The 21204-nt window shown below is 40.6% G+C and overlaps 1 protein-coding gene across 1 annotated transcript in view; it reads left to right on the top strand.

The window, feature by feature from the left end:
- The window catches only part of Slc30a5 (solute carrier family 30 member 5), a 32527-nt gene extending 11567 nt beyond the window's left edge, over positions 1–20960 (top strand). The window contains exons 5-17 of the mRNA XM_051172470.1: positions 3424–3511; positions 5611–5698; positions 6777–6853; positions 7901–8071; positions 8561–8849; positions 9017–9225; positions 9749–9906; positions 11009–11138; positions 13436–13631; positions 16463–16689; positions 20125–20253; positions 20663–20837; positions 20895–20960. Of these exons, the coding sequence (XP_051028427.1) occupies positions 3424–3511; positions 5611–5698; positions 6777–6853; positions 7901–8071; positions 8561–8849; positions 9017–9225; positions 9749–9906; positions 11009–11138; positions 13436–13631; positions 16463–16689; positions 20125–20253; positions 20663–20833 (1933 nt within the window). The 3' untranslated portion in view covers positions 20834–20837; positions 20895–20960. The remainder of the gene's footprint in view (positions 1–3423; positions 3512–5610; positions 5699–6776; positions 6854–7900; positions 8072–8560; positions 8850–9016; positions 9226–9748; positions 9907–11008; positions 11139–13435; positions 13632–16462; positions 16690–20124; positions 20254–20662; positions 20838–20894) is intronic.
- Positions 20961–21204: the final 244 nt, after the last annotated feature.

Here is a 21204-nt window from a genome sequence, read left to right as displayed (position 1 = left end):
TTTTGGTTTTTCGAGACAGGGTTTCTCTGTGTATCCCTGGCTGTCCTGGACTCACTTTGTAGACCAGGCTGGCCTCGAACTCACAGGAATCCACCTGCCTCTGCCTCCTGAGTGCTGGTATTAAAGGCGTGCGCCACCACGCCTGGCTTTTTTTTTTTTTTTTTTTTTTTCAAGATTTATTTATCATTTATACAGTATTCTATTCTGCCTGCACACCAGAAGAAGGCACCAGATCTCATGATGGACAGTTGTAAGCCACCATGTGGTCACTGGGAGTTGAACTCAGGACCTTTGGAAGAACAGACAGTGTTCTTAACCTCTGAGCCATCTCTCCAGCCCCTCATTACTCCTTTTCATTAATTTGGGGTCTTTGGTTTTTGGCTGTCCTGGAGATTGAATCTAGGGTGCACACTCACTAGATAATCTCTGCCGCTTAACTGCATCTCTCCAGCCACTTGCCTGTTTTGAGTTAGGAGCTCTCTTACTTTTCTTTTCTTCTTTTCTTCTTTTTTTCCCTCCCCCCTGTTTTTGTTGTTTGTTTGTTTGTTTGTTTTTGTTTTTCCGAGACAGGGTTTCTCTGTATAGCCTTGGCTGTCCTGGACTCACTTTGTAGACCTCAAACTCACATCAATCCACCTGCCTCTGCCTCCTGAGTGCTGGAATTAAAGGCATGCACCACCACTTTTTAATTATTTATTATGTATGCAGTGTTCTGCCTACATGTACACCTGCACGCCAGAAGAGGGCACTAGATCTCATTATAGATGGTTGTGAGCCACCATGTGATTCCTGGGAATTGAACTCAAGACCTTTGGAAGAACAGCCAATGTTCTTTACCTCTGAGCCATCTCTCCAGCCCAAGTCAGGATCTCGATCTCGATCTCTCTCTCTCTCTCTCTCTCTCTCTCTCTCTCTCTCTCTCTCTCTCTCTCTCTCTCTCTCTCTTTCTCTCTCTCTTTTTTCCCCCCTTTAGACAGGGTATCACTATGTAACTCTCACTGACTGACCTGGAACTCACTATGTAAACCAGGCTAGCCTCAAACTCAAAAGAAATCCACCTGCCTCTGCCTCCCAAGTGGTGCGACTAAAGGCATGTGCCACAACACCCAACCTTTTATTTTTTAATAAAGTATTTCCACATAAAATTCATTAAATATGGGCTTCATTGTATATAGTAAATATTGACAAAAATGTTTTAGATTTATATTTTACTATTATTTATGTGTGGGTGCCCATGGAGGCCAGGCGAGGGCTCACTTCCTCTGGAATTGCCTCACATGGGTGCTGGCAACTGAATGTGGGTCCTCTGGAAAACCTGCAAATGGTTGTAATTCCTGAACCACCTTTCTAGCTCGTTTGTTTGTTTTTAAGCGTGTGTGTACCCAAGGGTGTGTAAGTGCACCAAATGCATTTGGGAGCCGAAAGAACTAGAACGGCAGTCAGATGCCCTGAAACTGGAGTTGGGGGTGGTTGTGCACTCTTATGTGGGTGCTGGGAATGTTGTAAGAAGAACAATTCAGTTCCTGATGTGGGAAGCTTCTCTTCTTCCTTGGACATGATAGCATACTCCTGTAACCCCAGCAGTGGGGAGACAGAAGCACACAGATCTCTGCGAGTTGAGATCAGCCTGGTCTGCATAGAAAGAGAATTCCAGGACAGCTCAAACTACATGGGGGAGACTCTGCATGGGGGGTGGTTCAGGGGAGTAATTTGTTTACCGTAAAATTCAGCTTTTCAGAGCTGCGTACAGTGGGCTTTGTGCTGGCAGCCTCAGATCTCTTGATCCTAGGAGTTTGGAGTTTGAGGCTAGCCTGGGCAACATACCAAGATCCTCTCAAAAGCAAACAAAATTAATGTACACTTTACTATTTTTGTATACTTAAAATTTTTCATTCATGCCTGCTCCTGCATCAGTCCATCAAATGGAAATGTTCCGTTGATATTCTCTTACTAGTGAATAAGTTACTTCTAGTTTGGATCTCCTATAATTAATGCCAATAAAAACACACTTTTAAAAAAGATTTATTTATTTTTATGTTATGTGTGTGCTTTGCTTGCATGAATGTGCACCACATGTTTGCCTAGTCTCTGCAGACACCAGAAGAGGCTATGGCATTCCCTGAAACTGAAATTGCACAGCTGTGATGCTGGGGGCCAGACCTGGGTCCTCTGCAAGAGCAGCAAGTGTTCTTAACCACAGGGCCATCCTCCAGCCCCACCAACAAACTTACTGAGTATTTGCCTCATATATACAGGAAGTCTGAAGGGTTGGGAAGTTGACCTAGTAGGTTGCTGCACAGCTATGGGGACCTGAGTTCAGATGCCAAGCAGAGTCAAGCATGACAGCGCTGGGGTAGTCAAGACAGACAGTCACTAAGGTTTTCTAAACAGCCAAGCTACCTAAGAAAGTTATAGGTTAAGTGAGAGACTCTGTCTTAAAAAAATAATGTATAGACTGGGCGTGGTGCACGCCTGTAATCCTAGCACTTGGGAGGCAGAGGCATGTGGATCCCTGTGAGTTCAATGCCAGCCTGATCGACAAAGCAAGTCCGAGACAGCCAAGGCTACACAGAGAAACCCTGTCTTGAAGAACAAACAAAAATGTATAAAAGGCTGTGTGGTGGCAGTGTATGCTTTTAATCCCAGCACTTGGGAGGCAGAGGCTAGCAGATATCTGTGAGTTTGAGAGGATACCCTGGTCCTCAGAGCAAGTTCCAGGACAACCAGGGTAGTTATACAGAGAAATTCTGTCTTAAAAGTAAATAATAATAATAATGTAGAAAGCAGTGGAAGAAAGTCAGCCTCTGGCCTCTACACACATGTGTGCACATCACATGCACACAACTCATAGATACCGGGGCTGTCAGGATGGTTGAGAGGGAAATGCACATGTTGTGCAGGCCCAGCATCCTGAGGTTAGTTTCCAGATCCAGCAGCAAGAGGAGAAAGCTGACTCCTGAAAGCTTTCCTCTGTCCTCCGACAAACTGTGACTCAGTAAATAACATTTTTAAACAAAAAATATATTTTTTTCAAAACAATGATATTTTAAAATGACATAATTCTAAGATTAAAGGTTGTTATTTGCAGGTACTCACAGTATCGTTGTTTGTTTGTTTGTTTGTTTGTTGAGACAGGGTTTCTCTGTGTAACCATGGCTGTCCTGGACTCACTTTGTAGACTAGGTTGGCCTCGAACTCAGTGATCCACCTGCCTCTGCTTCCTGAGTGCTGGGGTTACAGGCTTGTGCCACCATGCCCAGCGCATCATTATTTCTAAGGCAGTTAACACCAAAATGCTTTCTGAGGGAATTGTACATATTTATTTTTCTCATGTTTTTAATTTTCTTTTCTTTTGCTTTAACTTAGTTCATGCTTTCTTTAAAAGGTCAGAAACATTTTCTGAGTGGTATTGTGTTTCCGTAGGACTTTGCTGCTGTTTGAACACAGTGACATTGTCGTTATCTCCCTGCTCAGTGTTTTATTCACCAGCTCTGAAGGAGGACCAGCAAAGGTAGAGATTTCCATTGTTGCTACTTGGCAATTGAAAATACAGGTGTTAAACATTATTCATAGCAAAGACAGATCATGTCTTTTACCATTTATAATATGGAAGAGACGATGCTTAACATCATTTTTCTTACAAAACCACTTCTCTGTTTTTATTTCATTTTGATGTGATTATAGATTCTTAGAACATTGTAAAAACAGTACAGAGATGGCTTTCCAGTCAGTTTTTCCCATAGGGAACGTAGAGGCTGATATTAGTGCAGCCCATGCCATGACCTGTCCCTCAGGTCTTAGCAATGTCACCCGTGTGTCACCAGCGCATACCACTTCGTGTGGCGCCGTAGCTCTCTGCCTTCATCTTAATAGAAGCAGCCTGTGAGTTTGCTGTACTGAGTCTGCTGAACAGTTACCTAGCACATTACCAGCTAGTCGGCCCTATTCATCACAAGTGCTTTAAATATTACTGTCTTTTAGAAAATTAGTTGTTAGTCTATGGTCTGCATGTTAGAGTTAGCACTACACTATTTCCATTTTATCAAATTAAAATGTCCCGGAGCATGGTGTGTTGGCCTGAAAGTTGTCATCTCATTGCACAGCACTTGCATTCCGCTCCCCTACCACACACAATAAGTAAGTATAATTCTTAATAAATAAAAGGGACTTTGAGGCCAGATTGTACTACATAGTAAGACTCTGCCTTTAAAAACAAAAAGAAACGGCAGCAGAGGAAATGGAGAGGAAATGGGGGTTAAGGGGAAAAACATTAACTGTATAGGTTTTTCGTGTATATTGCCTTTTGTCATAATGCCCGCCACACTAAGAATTTATTGAGTATAATGATACCATATAATGAATAGACTAATATCCTGTTTTCATTTGAAACTTTTATTTACTCAAAACTATAGTTCTGTTGCTAAGTATTATATAGTATATAAACTAGGCTTATGTATTTTCTCTTACCCAATTTTTTTCCCGGCAATAAAAGCATAAACTTAAAAAATTTACCAGGGCGCTGCAGATATGGCTGAGTGCATAAGAAGAGCACTTGCTGTGAAAGCAGGAGCACCTGAGTTCAGGTCCCTAGCACCCACGTAAAAACCAGGCCTGAGTATGTAGGCCTGTAACTCCAGTGTTGTGTGACAGACACAGGCAGGTGCTGGGCAGGCTGTCCGCCCACCTGGTTAAAACAGCCAACTTCAGGTTCATTGAGGGACCCTGCCTCAAAAACTACAGTGAAGAGATGAAGACTGCTTGGTGGTTAGGAGGACTGGGGCTTAGTTTCCAGCAACCCCTCTGGGTGGCTCACAAATGCATGTAACTCAAACTCCTGGGCATCTGACACCCCCTTCTGATCTATTGGGGTGCCTGCATTTATGTGTACAATACCGAAACACATAAAAAGCAAAATTCTAAAAGAAAGTGGAAAGCAATAGAAATTACCAGATGGCTTTCTCGTGCTTGCACACGACCAGCGTCCATCCACCATGCACATCTATAACACACATACACAGTTCACTGTCTTAGGATGACTTAATTTTCTCAGTATGGCTTCTCAGACCTTTTTCCTTAGAGGAACACTAGCTAGATTATTCTCTATTTCTTAAATGTTACAGAATACAGTACAGCTCTACCAACTATTCTTCCTTAGCTATTTAAGGCTTTTCAACCAAAAATTGAGAAGCTTGTCTCTGTAAGCCCTAATGATTTATTCATATTAAATGTGCCAGGTCACATTTAGAAGGAGATACATTGCTAACGTATGTCTTAAAAGATGTAAAGCACTCTGAAGAGTTTATTTCTGTAGCTGACTGTTTGTTATACTATAAACGTATGTAAAGACGATAATGTTGGTGTTGTTTTTCATTAAATGTTGATGCATTTTTTACTGTTCCTCTTAAGCCATGCTTGGTGCATGTCTGTACTCTTAGCACTCAGGCGGCCTGGGCAGGGGGATTGTGGGTGCAAGGGTCAGGCTGAATAGTAAAATCCTTTCTCAAAAGTAAAAGGGAAAGATGGTTTCCCCTAGCATTTATGTGATTATTGTGCTAAGACTTAACCTTTAAAAATACAAAAACAAAACTTTGTCTATTTCTTCTCTTTCAGACAAGGGGGGCTGCTTTTTTCATTATTGCTGTGGTCTGTTTATTGCTTTTCGACAATGATGATCTCATGGCTAAGATAGCTGAACACCGTATCCTTTTGCTCCAGACTGGTGGTGCCTAAAGTCTAAGGGGGGAAAAAGCTAGCAGAATGGGGAAAAATGGAAGGAAATTAAACTCATCAGTCACAAGTGACACTTTCATAGATTCATGTTGACATCCTTAATCATTATTCAGATGAATAATAAATTCATTCCCAGTTGAAATTTTAAAATATCCTCAGTATGTTTCCACAATGCTTATGTTTTAGAATGTCCTGATGCTAGAAGACAGCAAAACATTTAAATTCCTTTGCCCTCGCCTTTACTGTCTTGTCCAGAATCACTCCTGCCAACTCAGGCTACCTTCTTGAACCCAACTTTCTATCAAGTTTGTGTGATCTCCTCTCTGACCTCCCTTGTTCTCGCCCAGCCATACCCCTGTGTCTATTCTGCAGCACTTAAAGTACTGATACTTAGTGTCCTGGGTTATTAGTAAACTAACAGCAGTGTCCTGTGTTACACTGAGAAGGAGCAGAAAAGGCTCCAGATGCTTGTGATGCATGTCCTTTCCTATGCTGGGGCCTGTGTGGTCAGCAGTGTAAAGCAGACAAGGTCAAGACTGATGGTACAGACTGACCTGACGGTGCAGCCTCAATCTCATCAGACAGGAGTAGACCAAGGGCATGCCTCGCCTATGCATGCCTCTAAGAACCACAATGTAGTCACTGCATCCAGCACACGCATTGCTAGACACAGCAGTACACACAGAAGCCAGGTGTGGTAGCACACCCTTTAAGCCCATCACTTGGGAGGCAGGGGCAGGAATTCAGGAGTGTCTTTGGCTGTATTTTAAGGCTGTGCCTCTAAAACCAACAGTTGGGGGAAAGGGAAAAAAATGAAAACAAAAATCATAGACCGTTCTTATTTATAAGTTTTTTTTTTTTTTTTTTTTTTTTTTAAGAATTAAACGAAATTGTTTTCTTTTCAAGAGTAACATGCTACTAAGAATAGTTGAGTTTGGCATACCCAAACCAGTGTGTCTTCAAAATAAAGTAGCTAAAATTTCAAGAGAACCTTAGCTTTGGGAGTTGGGATTGAAAAGTATTTTCCTTTACTCTACTTTCTTCAGCTGAAGGACATCATGACAGTGCGCTAACTCATATGCTTTATACAGCTATCGCCTTCTTAGGTGTTGCAGATCACAAGGTATTATCTTTTGTTACAAATAGAATTGAAAAGTCGGGAGCTGGAGAGATGGTTCAGTGGTTAAGAGCACTGGCTGCTCTTCCAAAGGTCTTAAGTTCAATTCCCAGCAACCACTAGCTGGCTCACAACCATCTATAATGTGATCTGATGCCCTCTTCTGGACTGCCAAGTGTAAATGCACATTCATACAGTAAATAAATAAATCTTTAAAAAAAAAAAAAAAAAAGGAATTCAAAGGTCACAGCAAGTATAACTTTGGGGGTAGGGGACAGAGCCTCCTATAGCCCAGCTGTCCTTGAACTTGACATGTAGCCAAAGATGACCTTGAACACTTAATCCTCCTATCTCCACCTCTAGGCATGTACTACCATGGAATTTATAATTTTTAAATTTCACTTATACCTAACACATACCTTTACTCCTAGCACAGAAGAGGCTGAGATAAGAGGATCTCCGATTTCCAGGCCACCCTGGGCTGTGTCATCAATATTGTCCCAAAAATATATTTATTATCTTGGTACTGAAGAGATGGCTCAGCCATTAAAACCTCTTGCTGCATTCCACAGGACTCACTTGATTCCCTGTACCCATATAGCAGGTCACAACCATCTGTAACTCTAGTCCCAGGGAATGCGGTACACCAGACATGCAGGTGGCACACAGACATACATGCAGGCAAAACGCTCATACATGAAACTTTTACAACACTAAAATAATTTCTATTTCTTCAAGATACATATAATCAAGAAGATATGGCTTATTGGCTAAGAGTGCTTACTGCCACTTGGAAGGCAGAAACATGTGGATCTCTCTTGAGTTCAAAGCCAGCCTGGTCTACAAGGCAAGTCCAGGACAGCCAAGGCTACACAGAGAAACCCTGTCTCAGGAAAAAAAAAAAAAGCCGGGCGTGGTGGCGCACGCCTTTGTTCCAAGCCAGCCACAGCTGCATAGTTAGGCTCTGTCTCAAAATGTTGTACATAACATAAATCTGTAAGGTGTTGAATATGATAGTATATATATTTTTTTAACGAAATATTTCACTCATAGGGTGGAGTACTCTTGCTGGTGCTGGCTTTATGTTGTAAAGTTGGTTTTCACACGGCTTCCAGAAAGCTCTCTGCAGATGTCGGTGGAGCTAAGCGCCTTCAGGCCTTATCCCAGCTTGTTTCTGTTTTTCTCTTGTGCCCCTGGGTGATTGTTCTTTCTGTGACAACTGAGGTAAGATTGAGAGCTGTTGATAACAAGTAAAATGAGTTACTATTCAACAGAAATTTCAATTTAGAATTGTTTAATTTGAGGCTAATAGTGGCTTAAATTATCCTTGCTTTTTTTTTTTCTTTTTTTTTTTTAGTTCTAATTGTTGATAAAAATGTAAGTCAAATACTGTTATGTTTATGTATATTTCACATTTCTATGGCCCAAAGGAGTCAATGAAAGACTGCCAGTTAGTAGTCTTGAACTCAGGTTTTGGCTACTTAGTATTTATAAAATTCAACAAGAATAGGGTTTTGTTGTTAGTGCCCTGGGGGATACTGGGAAAGTATACCAATATCTTGTGACTTTCACATGCTGGCATTTTGTGAATCATATTCAGTCATGAGTATTTGTTTATATACAAAGTGATTAACAGAAACATCTTGTAAAATTAAATTTTTTCTCCATAGAATACTGATTGTGTGTTATGTTGTTTGTATTTTTCATTTCTAGAGTAAAGTTGAGTCTTGGTTTTCTCTCATCATGCCTTTCACCACAGTTATTTTTTTTGTCATGATTCTGGATTTTTATATGGATTCCATGTGTTCAGCCAAAATGGACGTTTCCAAATGTGCCCGCTATGGATCCTTTCCCATTTTCATTAGTGCTCTCCTTTTTGGAAATTTTTGGACTCATCCCATAACAGACCAACTCCGGGCTATGAACAGAGCAGCACAGCAGGAGAGCACAGAGCATGTCCTGTCTGGAGGCGTGGTAGTGAGTGCCGTGTTCTTCATTTTGTGTAAGCATTTGCCTGCTTTTCTCTTCCTGATGTCTTTATGGTTTCTGGTGCTCAAGCCTTCAGTTTAGATACTGCTCAGTGCTCGCAGTTGAGTGCTGGCTGGCAGTAACCATGTTGATGTTTATCCATTCAAAACTTGTATCATATTCTCTTTTTTCTCTTTGTAGCGGCCAACATCCTATCATCTCCCTCTAAGAGAGGACAGAAAGGTACCCTTATTGGATATTCTCCTGAAGGAACACCACTCTATCACTTCATGGGTGATGCTTTTCAGCATAGCTCTCAGTCGATCCCTAGGTTTATTAAGGAATCACTAAAACAGATTCTTGAGGAGAGTGACTCTAGGCAGATCTTTTACTTCTTGTGCTTGAATCTGGTAAGATTTTTAAATATTAGTGCTATATATTTTAAGCACAATGTTTTTATTTTGGTGGGATGTGTAATTTTAGTACTTTACAAGTTTCTGACAAAGATGAGCTAAAATTTATATTTTTCTCTAGTAGCAAGGATCCTATAAACGAGGCAAACAGTCTTTGGAAGATTGTGGAAATTCTGATTTCGTATGCTGTTTTAAATCACTGCTACAGTAGCTTGTAAGGGGTAGCGTTGCCTCTTATATGTCGTCAGTACATAACTGCTGATGCTGACATTTTAGAGCCTCATCTGTTGATTCCCACATACAAATCAAACAATGCCTTTTAGTTTATAAAATAAATTTATCTGATTGGCCTAGTTCTTCATAATCTATATAAAATATAGTTTCTAGCAATAGAATTTTAAGCACATCTTCAAAGAAGGTTTGGGTAATTGGTTAAATCTTATGATTAAAATCTAATAATTCTCTGTGGTAATGTATTTCTCAACATGCTCCTCCCATAATTTTTTAAACCTCTTTTTAGCTTTTTACCTTTGTGGAGTTGTTCTATGGAGTGTTAACCAATAGTCTAGGCCTGATCTCAGATGGATTCCACATGCTCTTTGACTGCTCAGCTCTGGTCATGGGACTCTTTGCTGCCCTCATGAGTCGATGGAAAGCAACCCGGACTTTCTCCTATGGGTAGGTGTGCTGTCAGGGCCTGAGGACAGCCTTCAGCGGCAAAAGTTAGTACTGCCAATACAGAGAATAATGCTGGTACACATTTGACTAATTCTGAATGGCAGTTGACTAAAGGTTATTCTTCCTAACACATCTGTTTAGAGGCTAAGAGAAAAACACCACCTAAAATGTTCACATTTTTGTTCAGCATGTTTCTTTGGGAGATGAAATATTCATGACCATTCACGTCTTTTGTGTTAAAAGTATTCAAAATCTGAAGTGATTATATAAAAATATCTTCCCATTATTAAAATCTCTTTTGTGTGAAAGCTATTTAGGAAGACTTATTCTAAATAAATCCACCCCTTATCAGTTGTTTATATTTTGGAATTCTTGTGTGGTTTTTGTATTGTTTTAAGGTTTTGTTTTGAGCCTGGCAATGGTGGCACACGCCTTTAATCCCAGCACTCGGGAGGCAGAGGCAGGCGGATCTCTGTGAGTTCCAGGACAGCCTGGTCTACAAAGTGTGTCCAGGACAGCCAAGGCTACACAAAGAAACCCTGGCTACAAAAACAAAAACAAAAAAATTTTGTTTTGTTTCATATGTTAAGTGTTTGGCTGCATGTATGTGTGTATGCCATAGCATGCCTGGTGCCCACAGAGACCAGAAGAGGCAGTCAGATCCCCTGGGTTCCTGGGTTCTCTGCCAAAGCACCAAGTGCTCATAACTTCTGGGCCGTCTTTCCAGACCCAGTGGTTTATATTTTGAAAGATGAATGAGCCAAATATACAATAATTTTGGTACAGAACAGAATCTGTGTGCCATAGAGATACAGGAAACATTGTAGTTTGAGAGAAAGAGATATTTGCTAAAAAAAAATTAGACAAGGCTTTCTATAAAATGGTATTTTAAAAAGGGCTTTGTATATATAAAATTTCAACAAATATGTTTGGAATGACTTTTGAATATTAATAGTATCTTTAAATTTTAATAATTTACATTATTAGTAACTTAGTATGAAAAGCTGGACCTGTTTCCTCACTTACTATTCTAAGTTTGTAATGTTTATATTTTTAAAATACTTGTCAGTCTTTTTTTCTAAAAATTATTGTGTGTTTTTAGGTATGGCCGAATAGAAATTCTCTCTGGATTAATTAATGGACTTTTCCTGATAGTGATAGCTTTTTTTGTGTTTATGGAGTCAGTGGCTAGATTGATTGATCCTCCGGAACTAGACACAAACATGTTGACAGTAAGTCTTTTTCTTTTCCTGTTTAAGTTTCCACTCATATTTACATGGCTTTGCCCTACCAAGGGCTAACTAGTTGTAGCTATTGGCCTATGGTAGTTTTAATTTTTGTTTAAATCAGCATAACTTCCATTCTTGGTACTTTAGTCTCCCTTATGCACTATTTCAGTGTATGCAGTTTTGTTAACCATGGTCTACTAACTGAAAAACTCCTTAAACAAATACACCTAAAGTTTTAGTCATTTTTAAGCAGTGTGTAATGATGCATGCCTTTAAGCCCAGCACCTCAGAGATAGTCTAGGGGACTCTAGCTGCTGTGTTACACTGCATTGTTATAATGGTTCTATCTTCTTACTGTTATCATTAGTCTCTTACTGTGCCTAACTTGTGCTTTATCATAAGTATGTATGTATAGAACACAACACAGCCTATATGGGCTGGCTTGGTGCCATCCATAGCTTCAGGCACACATTGAGCTCTAAAACATACACCCCAATGATAAACGAAGACTACCATGTTTATGTTATTACTGCAGACTCTTAGAAATTAATCCTTTTCTTGAAGCCAGCCGTGGTGGTGCACGCCTGTAATCCTGGCACTCAGGAGGCAGAGGCAGGCGGATCTCTGTGAATTCAAGGCTAGCCTAGTCTACAGAGTGAGTTCAAGACAGCCAAAGCTACAAAAAGAAAACCTGTCTTGGAAAAAGAAAGAAAACAGAAATTAATCCTTTTCTCAAATATCTTAGATAAATATAGTTACATTATAAAACATATATTATGACTTAATAAATTTTTTTCCAAAATTGTATTTTTAAGAATCTGAAGGCATTTGTAATATGTCAGAGATAAAATCAGAGAAGAATAAAAATTGTGCAGGTTTTTCCCAATACATTATATAACTATTAAAACAACTTTTAGTTCTTCCTATACCCCAACCCTTATGCATGTAGTTCCTTGTAGGTGGCATGTCCTTCCTTCACTCTGCCCTTCTGATAGTTTTGAGGTGTTGCTTGCGTGTCTCCTCTGTTGGGATACTTTCCCTTAAGCCCACTCCTCTCTTCATCTTCAGTCTCTCGGGGTCTTCCTCTGAGCATCCCTGTTGTATCTTATGCATATTCCTTTTAGCAGCACTGACTCATGGTTGCTGTTTAGTCATTCTTCCACAGCTGAGTTCCGTATCATTAATTCTTTTTTGTATCATTAATTCTTTGGTGCTGGCACTTGAATTTTTAATTATGTGTGTGGGTGTTTTTCCTGTATGTGTATATGTATACACCACATAACATGCCTAGTGCCCATGGCAGCCAGAGAGAGTGTGAGATCCCTGGGAACAGGAGACTAAAAATGGTTGCAAGCCACCATTTAGGTCGTGAGAATTAAACTTAGGTCCTCTGGAAGTGCAGTGCTCTTAACTGCTGAGTCCTCTCTCCAGCCCACTAGTACCTGATGAACAATTAATTCTCAACTCACTAAACATAGTTTGGAGTTTTGATTCAGTTGTACATTTGAACCAAGGATGTACCTGTCTGTCTGGGTTTTTTTTTTTTTTTTTTTAAGATTTGTTTATTGTATATGAGTGCTTTATCTGCAGAAGAGGGCATCAGATAACATTATAGATGGTTGTGAGCCACCATGTTGTTGCTGGGAATTAAACTCAGGACCTCTGGAAGAGCAGATGGTGCTCTTAACCACTGAGCCATCTCTCCAGCCCCATGTCTGTCTGTTTTGAGACAGGTTCTCACTATGTAGCCCTGGCTGGCCTAGAATCCAGAGACCTGCTTGTCTCTACCTGCTGAGTGCTGGGCTAGAGGTATGCAGCACGGCGCCCACCCGGATTTGCCATTCTCTATCACTTAAACTCAAGTCCTTGTTACAAGGGTTTTCTTAAGTATTTGAAACCACTGGTTTTCCACCAGTGCCCCAGGTCCTCAAACAATGATTCAGACTTTATTATTTGTGAATAAATGCCTGGACCATAAGCGTTGGCTCATTCCTTGACTACCTCATAACTTATTTCACCCATTTATTCTGTTCTGTATGTGCCACATGGCTGGTTACCTCTCCTTAGTTTCATGGGTCTATCTTCCTCAGAGTCCAGGATGAATCTCCCGCCTCTGACTACCTCAGAGTTCATCTTTTTCCTCCAGAACTCCCACCTCCTAATTCCTGCCTCAGCTAGTAAGCCGCCATCAGTTTTTTACTGACAGCCGATGCTTCCATACAGCACTTGTCGATTTTCTAAATAGCAACTCTTTTTTCTTAGCTTCACAGTTAAAGCTTTTCTTTTCTCCTTTTTGCTAGCCAGTTTCCATTGGAGGGCTGATAGTAAACCTCATTGGTATCTGTGCCTTTAGCCATGCCCATAGCCATGGGCATGGAGCTTCTCAAGGACACTGCCACTCATCTGATCACAGCCATTCCCACCATGCTCATGGGCACAGTGACCACGGCCACAGCCACGGATTCACAGGTGGAGGCATGAACGCTAACATGAGGGGTGAGTCCTTAGGAAGTACTGTTCTGCCTTTAGTTGTCTCAATAATATGGGCTTTCTGGTGTCACTGCTCTAGAGGTGGTAGGACCCGGGGAAGTGGAGCCAGTAAATGAGAAAACTAAAGTGTCATGCAGGAGCCAGCTTTATTCAGAGCATCAGACAGTTTAAAATCTGAGAGTTAAGAAAGGTCTCATGGGGGCTGCAGAGATGGTTCAATTCCTAGCACCCACATGGCAGCTCGCACCTGTCTGTAACTCCAGTTCCAAGGCTTCTGACACCTTCACACAGACATACATGCAGGCAAACACCAATGAACATAAAATAAAAATAAATTTTAAAAAGAAAGGTCACATGAGTAAAGTTCATGAGCTTGAACTATATGCAGTCACAAGGACAAACTGCATGTGTCAAAAACATGTTTTTCCATAGAAACATATAAAAATAGTGTAAACATTTAATTGAGTAACAGCAGTGAGCAGTAATGAGTAGTCTGAGGTGAGCCACTCTACACCTGGAGGACAACATAATCCAAGAGCAGTTCTGTTTTAAAGAAACCGAGGTCACAAGACTTGTCTGGTTCGTTGGAGTGCTCTCACAAGCACTCAGAACTCTCACATGACTCCACTCCTGGACCGGGTCCCAGCATTCTGCTACAGTTATTATTACTCAGGATTTTTAAAAAGGAGACATGCAAGAGTGTAGTTCAGTGAAGGGCTTGCCTAGCGTGCCCAAGGCTCCCTGCACAGAAGAAGAGGAAAGCAGAGACTCCATAAAGTGCAACAGCGAAAGTCCATCACAGGCAGTTACCTTGTGACTCAGGTATACGTGGTGAGACTCAGCCCCAGCGTGGAGTGGTAGCCGAGAAAAGCAGGAGTTAGGACAGTCTGATCGTTGCGCCTGGTGTTCCCACTAGTGAGAGTTCTGAAGATCCACAGTCGTGAAGCATTGTACCTGTAGGCAGTGATGGGGCACTACACTATAAAAGTAGGCAAGCAGAGAGATCCTCTGTTGTGTTCCTCCACAGTAAAGTCATTTTACAAAAGGAAATGAAGGGCCTAGAGATGGAGCTCAGGTATAGAGAGATGTATCTGCACTTGCCTACCGTACATGCAGCCTTTGATTATCAGCGCCATAAAAACAAACAAGGAGGCACGCTTTGCATAAAGACTCGTGTTTAAATAACTTGCTGTAAGTACAGCCTTTTTTCATATATACAGAAGAATATTCTGACTGCAAGGGAAACACTTCAGTGAACCATTAACAAACCTACATGTTTGTTGTGCTGTAAAAATAGTAGGATTGTATTGATGTCTTGTGGTAGTGAGTCTTTATACCGATGGTTTAATGTTAGTAATTGGGTAATGTCGAATCTTAGCTCAAGGTAGAGTACTGAGGTAAAGGAGCTTGCTGATGGCCTAATGGCCAGAGTTAATCCGTGGAAGTCATGTAAAGGTAGAAGGAGGAGATTATTCCTCACAACTGCCTCTGACATTTAGTTGTTTAGGAGTTAAGATGTTTTTAGGTCTAGATAGATGTTTTAAGTTGATAATGACAAGCCGGGCGTGGTGGCACGCTTGGGAGGCAGAGGCAGATGGATCACTGTGAGTTCAAGGCTAGCCTGTCTACAAAGCCCAAGGCTACACAGAAAAATCATGTCTTGAAAAAACAAAAATAAAGTTGATAATGATGGGATATGATAGATATTGATTTACACCAGATAAGAAAGATGTTCTCTTCAAGGCTGCCAAATACAAATAGCCAAAACGCTAAGAATGCAACATTTATATAATTCATGATTATTTTATGATTCTTCTTGCTATATGTAGTTTATTGTATATGTGTGTAATAATATAAATGTTTATGTAAAAAATAAAAATATTTAATAAAAAAATTGCCTCTGACCACCACACGTGCACACACAGTAATAAATACGTACTTTTTTTCTTTTTTTTTTTTTTTAAGATTTATTTATTTATTTTGTATACAGTGTTCTGCCTGCACACCAAAAGAGGGCACCAGGTCTCATTATGAATGGCTGTGAGCCACCATGTGGTTGCTGGGAATTGAACCTAGCACCTTTGGAAGAACAGCCAGTGCTCTTAACCTCTGAGCCATCTCTCAAGCCCAATACATACTTTTTTCAAAAAATAATTTTACTTTCAAGTTTTTGTAGGCAGAAATAACCTTTAAAAACATTCTTTTTTTCAAATACAAACTTGACTACATTATTTTCTAAAGGATTCTTCTAAAAAGATTATGAAAAATGCTCCATTTTTTAACTACTTATATAACTTTTTTTTCCCCCCTGAAACAAGGTTTCTCTGTGTAGCCTTGACTGTCCTGGACTCACTCGGTAGACCAGGCTGGTCTCTGCCTCCCAAGTGCTGAGATTAAAGGCATGTGCCACCACCTGGCTATGTAACTTATTTTTGTGTAGTACAAGGTAGCCTTGAAATACATACTTCTTAAAGACAAGGTCTCACTATGTACCTCTCACTGGCCTTGACTTCCCAGAGATCTGCCTTGCCGTTACTTCCTGGGTGCTGGAATTAAAGGCCTGTGCCACCATGATTGGCAATAGATTTACAAAAAAAAAAAAAAAAAAGACTCAGAGGCTTAGTACATAGCTCAGTAGTAGAGCTCTTGCTTACCGCACTGTCACTGTGGCCTGCATCCTTAGATACCCTGTTCTCTGAAATCTTTGACAGTAACCATGTTTTAGTCACTTTGAAGGGCCACCTACCAGCAGGGTACCTGGTGCTGACAGTACAGGGTGGGTAAGAGCTGAATGAGATGAAGTTTGCTTTCTCATGTGCTTATTGTTTCCTTTGTAGGCGTATTTCTCCATGTGCTGGCAGACACGCTGGGCAGCATTGGTGTGATTGTTTCCACGGTTCTTATCGAGCAGTTTGGATGGTTTATTGCTGATCCCCTATGTTCTCTTTTTATTGCCGTGTTAATATTTCTCAGTGTTATCCCACTGATTAAAGATGCCTGTCAAGTTTTACTTCTGAGACTGCCGCCTGAATATGAGAAAGAACTACATACTGCTTTAGAAAAGGTAATTTCCTCATTACTTACCCTGTCCTTTAAAAATAGCACCTAATGTTGAATAAATTGATCTAACAAGTAATGTGCAAGATATAAGTGAATAAAATACAGTTTAACTTAGCAAACATAAACAAAACAGGTGCAGACTTAGTGGTATAAGCCTATAATCTCAGTTGCTTTGTAAGGTGACCAAAGTTTAGGGCCAGCCTGGGCAACTCTAGTGAGACTGTCTGAAAATAAAAAGAGCTGCTGATGCAATCCGGTGATACATATACAAGCTCTGCATTCAACCCAGTGCTGCTGGAAAGGGAGGTGCTCGGCGTGAGTGGGCAGGAAGGGAGAAGAGATGAAGCCGTGCACAGAGCAGAAGCTGAGCAAACGGGAAGACCCCATACGATGAAGACGCTGGCTTTCTAATCTCAGTTTAGCTGTGCGATGTTAGGATTTTGTTTTTTGGTTTCCTTTTGTTTCTTTTCAGTATTAGTTAAAGAATGCATGAGCAGGGAGGGCATGGTGGAAGATGTGGCCCAGCACTTGAGAGACAGAGGGAAAAGAATCAGAAGTTCAAAGTTGTCTTGGGCTACATCACCCTGTCTCAAAAAGAAGAGACAGGAAGCTAGGAATCAACTCATTCAGCAGAGGGCCTGCCTCACAAGCCTGGGGATCTGAGCTCAGTCCCCAGAACCATGTAACGTGGAAAGAATGGCAGTGTCGCCTGCATTCCTAGTAGGTCAGGATGATTAGAAGTTCTGAGCCAGGGAGACCCTGTTTAAAAGAGGGTACATGGCATTTTTTAGGATAACCTCACTGGGCCTGCACATACACACACACACACACACACAAATAATTGAAAAAGTGCTTGAGAGATGGCTCAGTGGTTAAGAGGGCCTAGGTTCAATTCCCAGCACCACATGGCAGCTCACACCTGTCTGTAACTCTAGTTCCCTTGGATCCAATACCCTCACACAGACATACCTGCAGGCAAAACACCGGTGCACATAAAATAAAACAAATCATTAAAAAAGAAAAGGTGCTTCAAAACAAAGTAAACTAAAACATATATAAATATATATTATAAATATAATTGGTAGAATCCTGTTTTGTGATGATACAGGGTTTTGTTTTTTTTTTTTTTTTTTTTTTTTTTTTTTTTTGGTTTTTTTTTTTTTTTTTTGTTTTTGAGATAGGGTCTTGCTACATATCTCTCGTTGGCCTGGTACTCACTCTGTAACCTGGGATGGCCTCAATTTTGCAGCAATTCTTAAATCTCCCTGGTGGTAGGATTATAGGCATGTGCCTCTATGCCCAGCTTCACCCACTTCTTTATATATTTTTTAAAAAGTTAGTTCAGTTTTCTCATGCTCTCATAATTTATAGATACTATATCATACTTTTAAATACCTTTCTATTGCTTTTGAAATGGGGTCTTGTGTATGTAGCCCAGGCTGGACTTGAATTCTACATGTAGCCTTGGATAGCCTTGAATTTAGATTCTTCTGCCTCTGGCTCCCAAGTACTAGAAATGCAGGCATATATCACCTCATCTCTTTTAGTTTCCAGCACATGGGATTGAACCCAGGGGTTTGTAAATATTGGGCAAACAATCTGTCAACTAACTACATCCTCAGTTCTAAAAAGTATTTTTTATTTCAAAAAAATAGTTCATACAGAGGCAGAGCGGTGTCTCAGTTGTTAAGTGTTCACCACTAGTTGGCAGTATGAACCTGGGAGAGTGGAGCCTAAAAATGAGTCGAACTAAAGTCATGCAGTAGCGAACTTGTATTAAAAGCATCAGACAGTTTACACTCTGAGGGTTAAGAGTTACATGATTAACGTGTATAGTCTCAAGGACATAGCGCATAAGCCATGTGGCAAAAACATGGTTTTTTCCATATACTAGCCAGCTGTAATGAATAATCAGAACTAACCTAAACTCACTCCTATCCTCTACACCTCACCTGGGGGCCATGAAAGCACATTTTAAGAACAAGTCTCTCTATCTACCTACCTATCTCTGGTGTTTTGTTTAAGACATTTAAGAAACTGAGGTCAGCCGGGCGTGGTGGCCCACGCCTTTAATCCCAGAACTCAGGAGGCAGAGGCAGGTGGATCTCTGTGAGTTCGAGGCCAGCCTGGTCTACAAACTGAGTCCAGGACAGCCAAGGATACTCAGAGAAACCCTTTCTTAAAAAACAAAAAAAGAAACTTGAGGTCAAACAAGGCATGGTGGCACATGCTGGTATCCCAGTACTTTGGTAGTAGAGTCAGGTAGATATCTGTGAGTTCTAGACCAGCCTGATGTACAAAGTAAATCCAGGACAGCCAAGGCTACCCAGAGAAACCCTGTGTCTAGAAAAACCTAGAAAAAGAAAGAAAGAAACTGAAGTCACGAGACTCTGGTCTTGTTTTCGTGGCGTTTTCTCCCTAACATTGAGCATTCCCCTCACACGGACCATGTTCTGACACTTCAGAGAACTTGTTGATGCAGGTTCAGCTCCCAGTAGCCACGTGGTGACTTGGTTGTTTATAACTCCATGGGATCCAGTAACCTAACTTCCATGAGCACTGTACTCACATAGTATACATACACACAGATACATACATGAAGGCAAAACATCCATATACATAATAATAAGCAGATCTCTAAGTAATAGCAGATATGCCCATTGCAGGTAACACTTTAAAAGTCGTTTCACTACATAAATATATTTGAAGAGTTTGAGGAGGTCTAAGCAGTTAGAGCGCTGGCTGGTCCTCAGAGGGCCACATTTAGTTCCCAGAGGTCTGCGTAATGCTAGTACCAGAGGACCAACACCCTCTTCTGGCCTCTGTGAACACAGGCACATGCAAACAAGACACCCATACATGTAAAAGAAAAACAAAAATACTTCGGAAATTAAAATTGCAAAATACTGTTGATGAGCTTTCTTTGCTTGCTATATTGAAAGAACATACATTTTAATGCCAATGTATTATTACATGTACTTATTACATTTAGTTTTCTGTAGTTGATAATCCTCTGTTTTTGGAAACTGAGTTGCATGCCTATAATCCCAGCATTGAGGAGAGAGAGGCCAGCGATCTCTGAGTTCAAGGCCAGCCTGATCTATAAGGGGAGTCCCGGTCAGCCAAGACAGAGAAACCTTGTCTTGAAAGAAACAGAAAGGAAAAGAAAACTGGAGCTATCTTTTTAATCTGTTCTCTCTGTAATTGTGTGTGTATACACATTTCTCAGTGTAAAGAAAGCTAAAGTTCATTAAATGTGCTCGGGTAATGTTTACAGTAAGTGAAATTCATTCTATATGTCTTGAACACCTTACTACAAGCTATCTGTATCCTGTTCTTTACACTTCTCTGGCCTCACCATAATGATTTCTAGATCAAGTAATCTCTATATACTTTATTCAAAAAATCATTTTATACCACCTTCTCATTTATTTCACAGATACAGAAAATTGAAGGATTAATATCATACCGAGACCCTCATTTTTGGCGCCATTCTGCCAGTATTGTAGCAGGAACAATTCATATACAGGTGACATCTGACGTGCTGGAACAAAGAATTGTACAGCAGGTAATTTTTGTCTGTGATAATTCATGTAAAGAATTGCATACACCATATTGCTTAGTAGTCATTTACTCTTTTAGAATATATAGCCAGGCATGTTGGCACATGCTTTTAATCCTAGCACTCGGAGGCAGAGGCAGGCGGATCTCTGTGAGTTCGAGGCCAGCCTGGTCTACAAAGCGAGTCCAAGTACATAGAGAAACCCTGTCTCAAAAAACCAAAAAAAATAAATAAATTATCAATCTTTCTGGGCATGGTGGCTCTTGCCTTTAAACCTAGCACTGAAAGATACAGAAGCAGGCAGAGATGCATGAGTTCTAGGCCAGCCTGGACTATATCTCAAGGCCCATTTGGAAAAGAAAACTTGTGCTAAATACATTATCCTAAATTCTTAAATTTTCTAATATTTTAACAGGTTACAGGAATACTTAAAGATGCCGGAGTAAACAACTTAACAATTCAAGTAGAAAAGGAGGCATACTTTCAACATATGTCTGGCCTAAGTACTGGATTTCATGATGTCCTGGCTATGACAAAACAAATGGAATCCATGAAATACTGCAAAGATGGTACTTACATCATGTGAGATGAGATGTACCCTGTGGCCTGAACAGCGGAGGCTGATGGTACTTACATCATGTGAGATGTACCCTGTGGCCTGAACAGTGGAGGCTGAGTGATGCTATAATGTCAGACCAGAATGGTAGTTGCACGTAACTACAAAGCCTTGAAAGCCCCTCCTCTTGGACGAAGGAGTCTTCTTAAGAGGAAATTGAACTGCAGAGTGAAGCGTTAATTGTGTACGAGAACGCGGTTACCGTTTGAATCATGTGTGTGGAAGGGATCTTACATCTGAATGAACGTGATGCACTCCTGTCACAGCTTCAGAAATGGACGCTTAAGGATGGATTCTGCTGAAGACCAAAATTTCTTCCGTGCATTTACTTTCTATCAGAA

The sequence above is a fragment of the Acomys russatus genome, chromosome 30, assembly GCF_903995435.1.
Source record: "Acomys russatus chromosome 30, mAcoRus1.1, whole genome shotgun sequence".
Lineage (NCBI taxonomy): Eukaryota > Metazoa > Chordata > Mammalia > Rodentia > Muridae > Acomys > Acomys russatus.
Note: the sequence above shows the minus strand (reverse complement) of the source record. Positions and strands in the feature narration are given on the sequence as shown.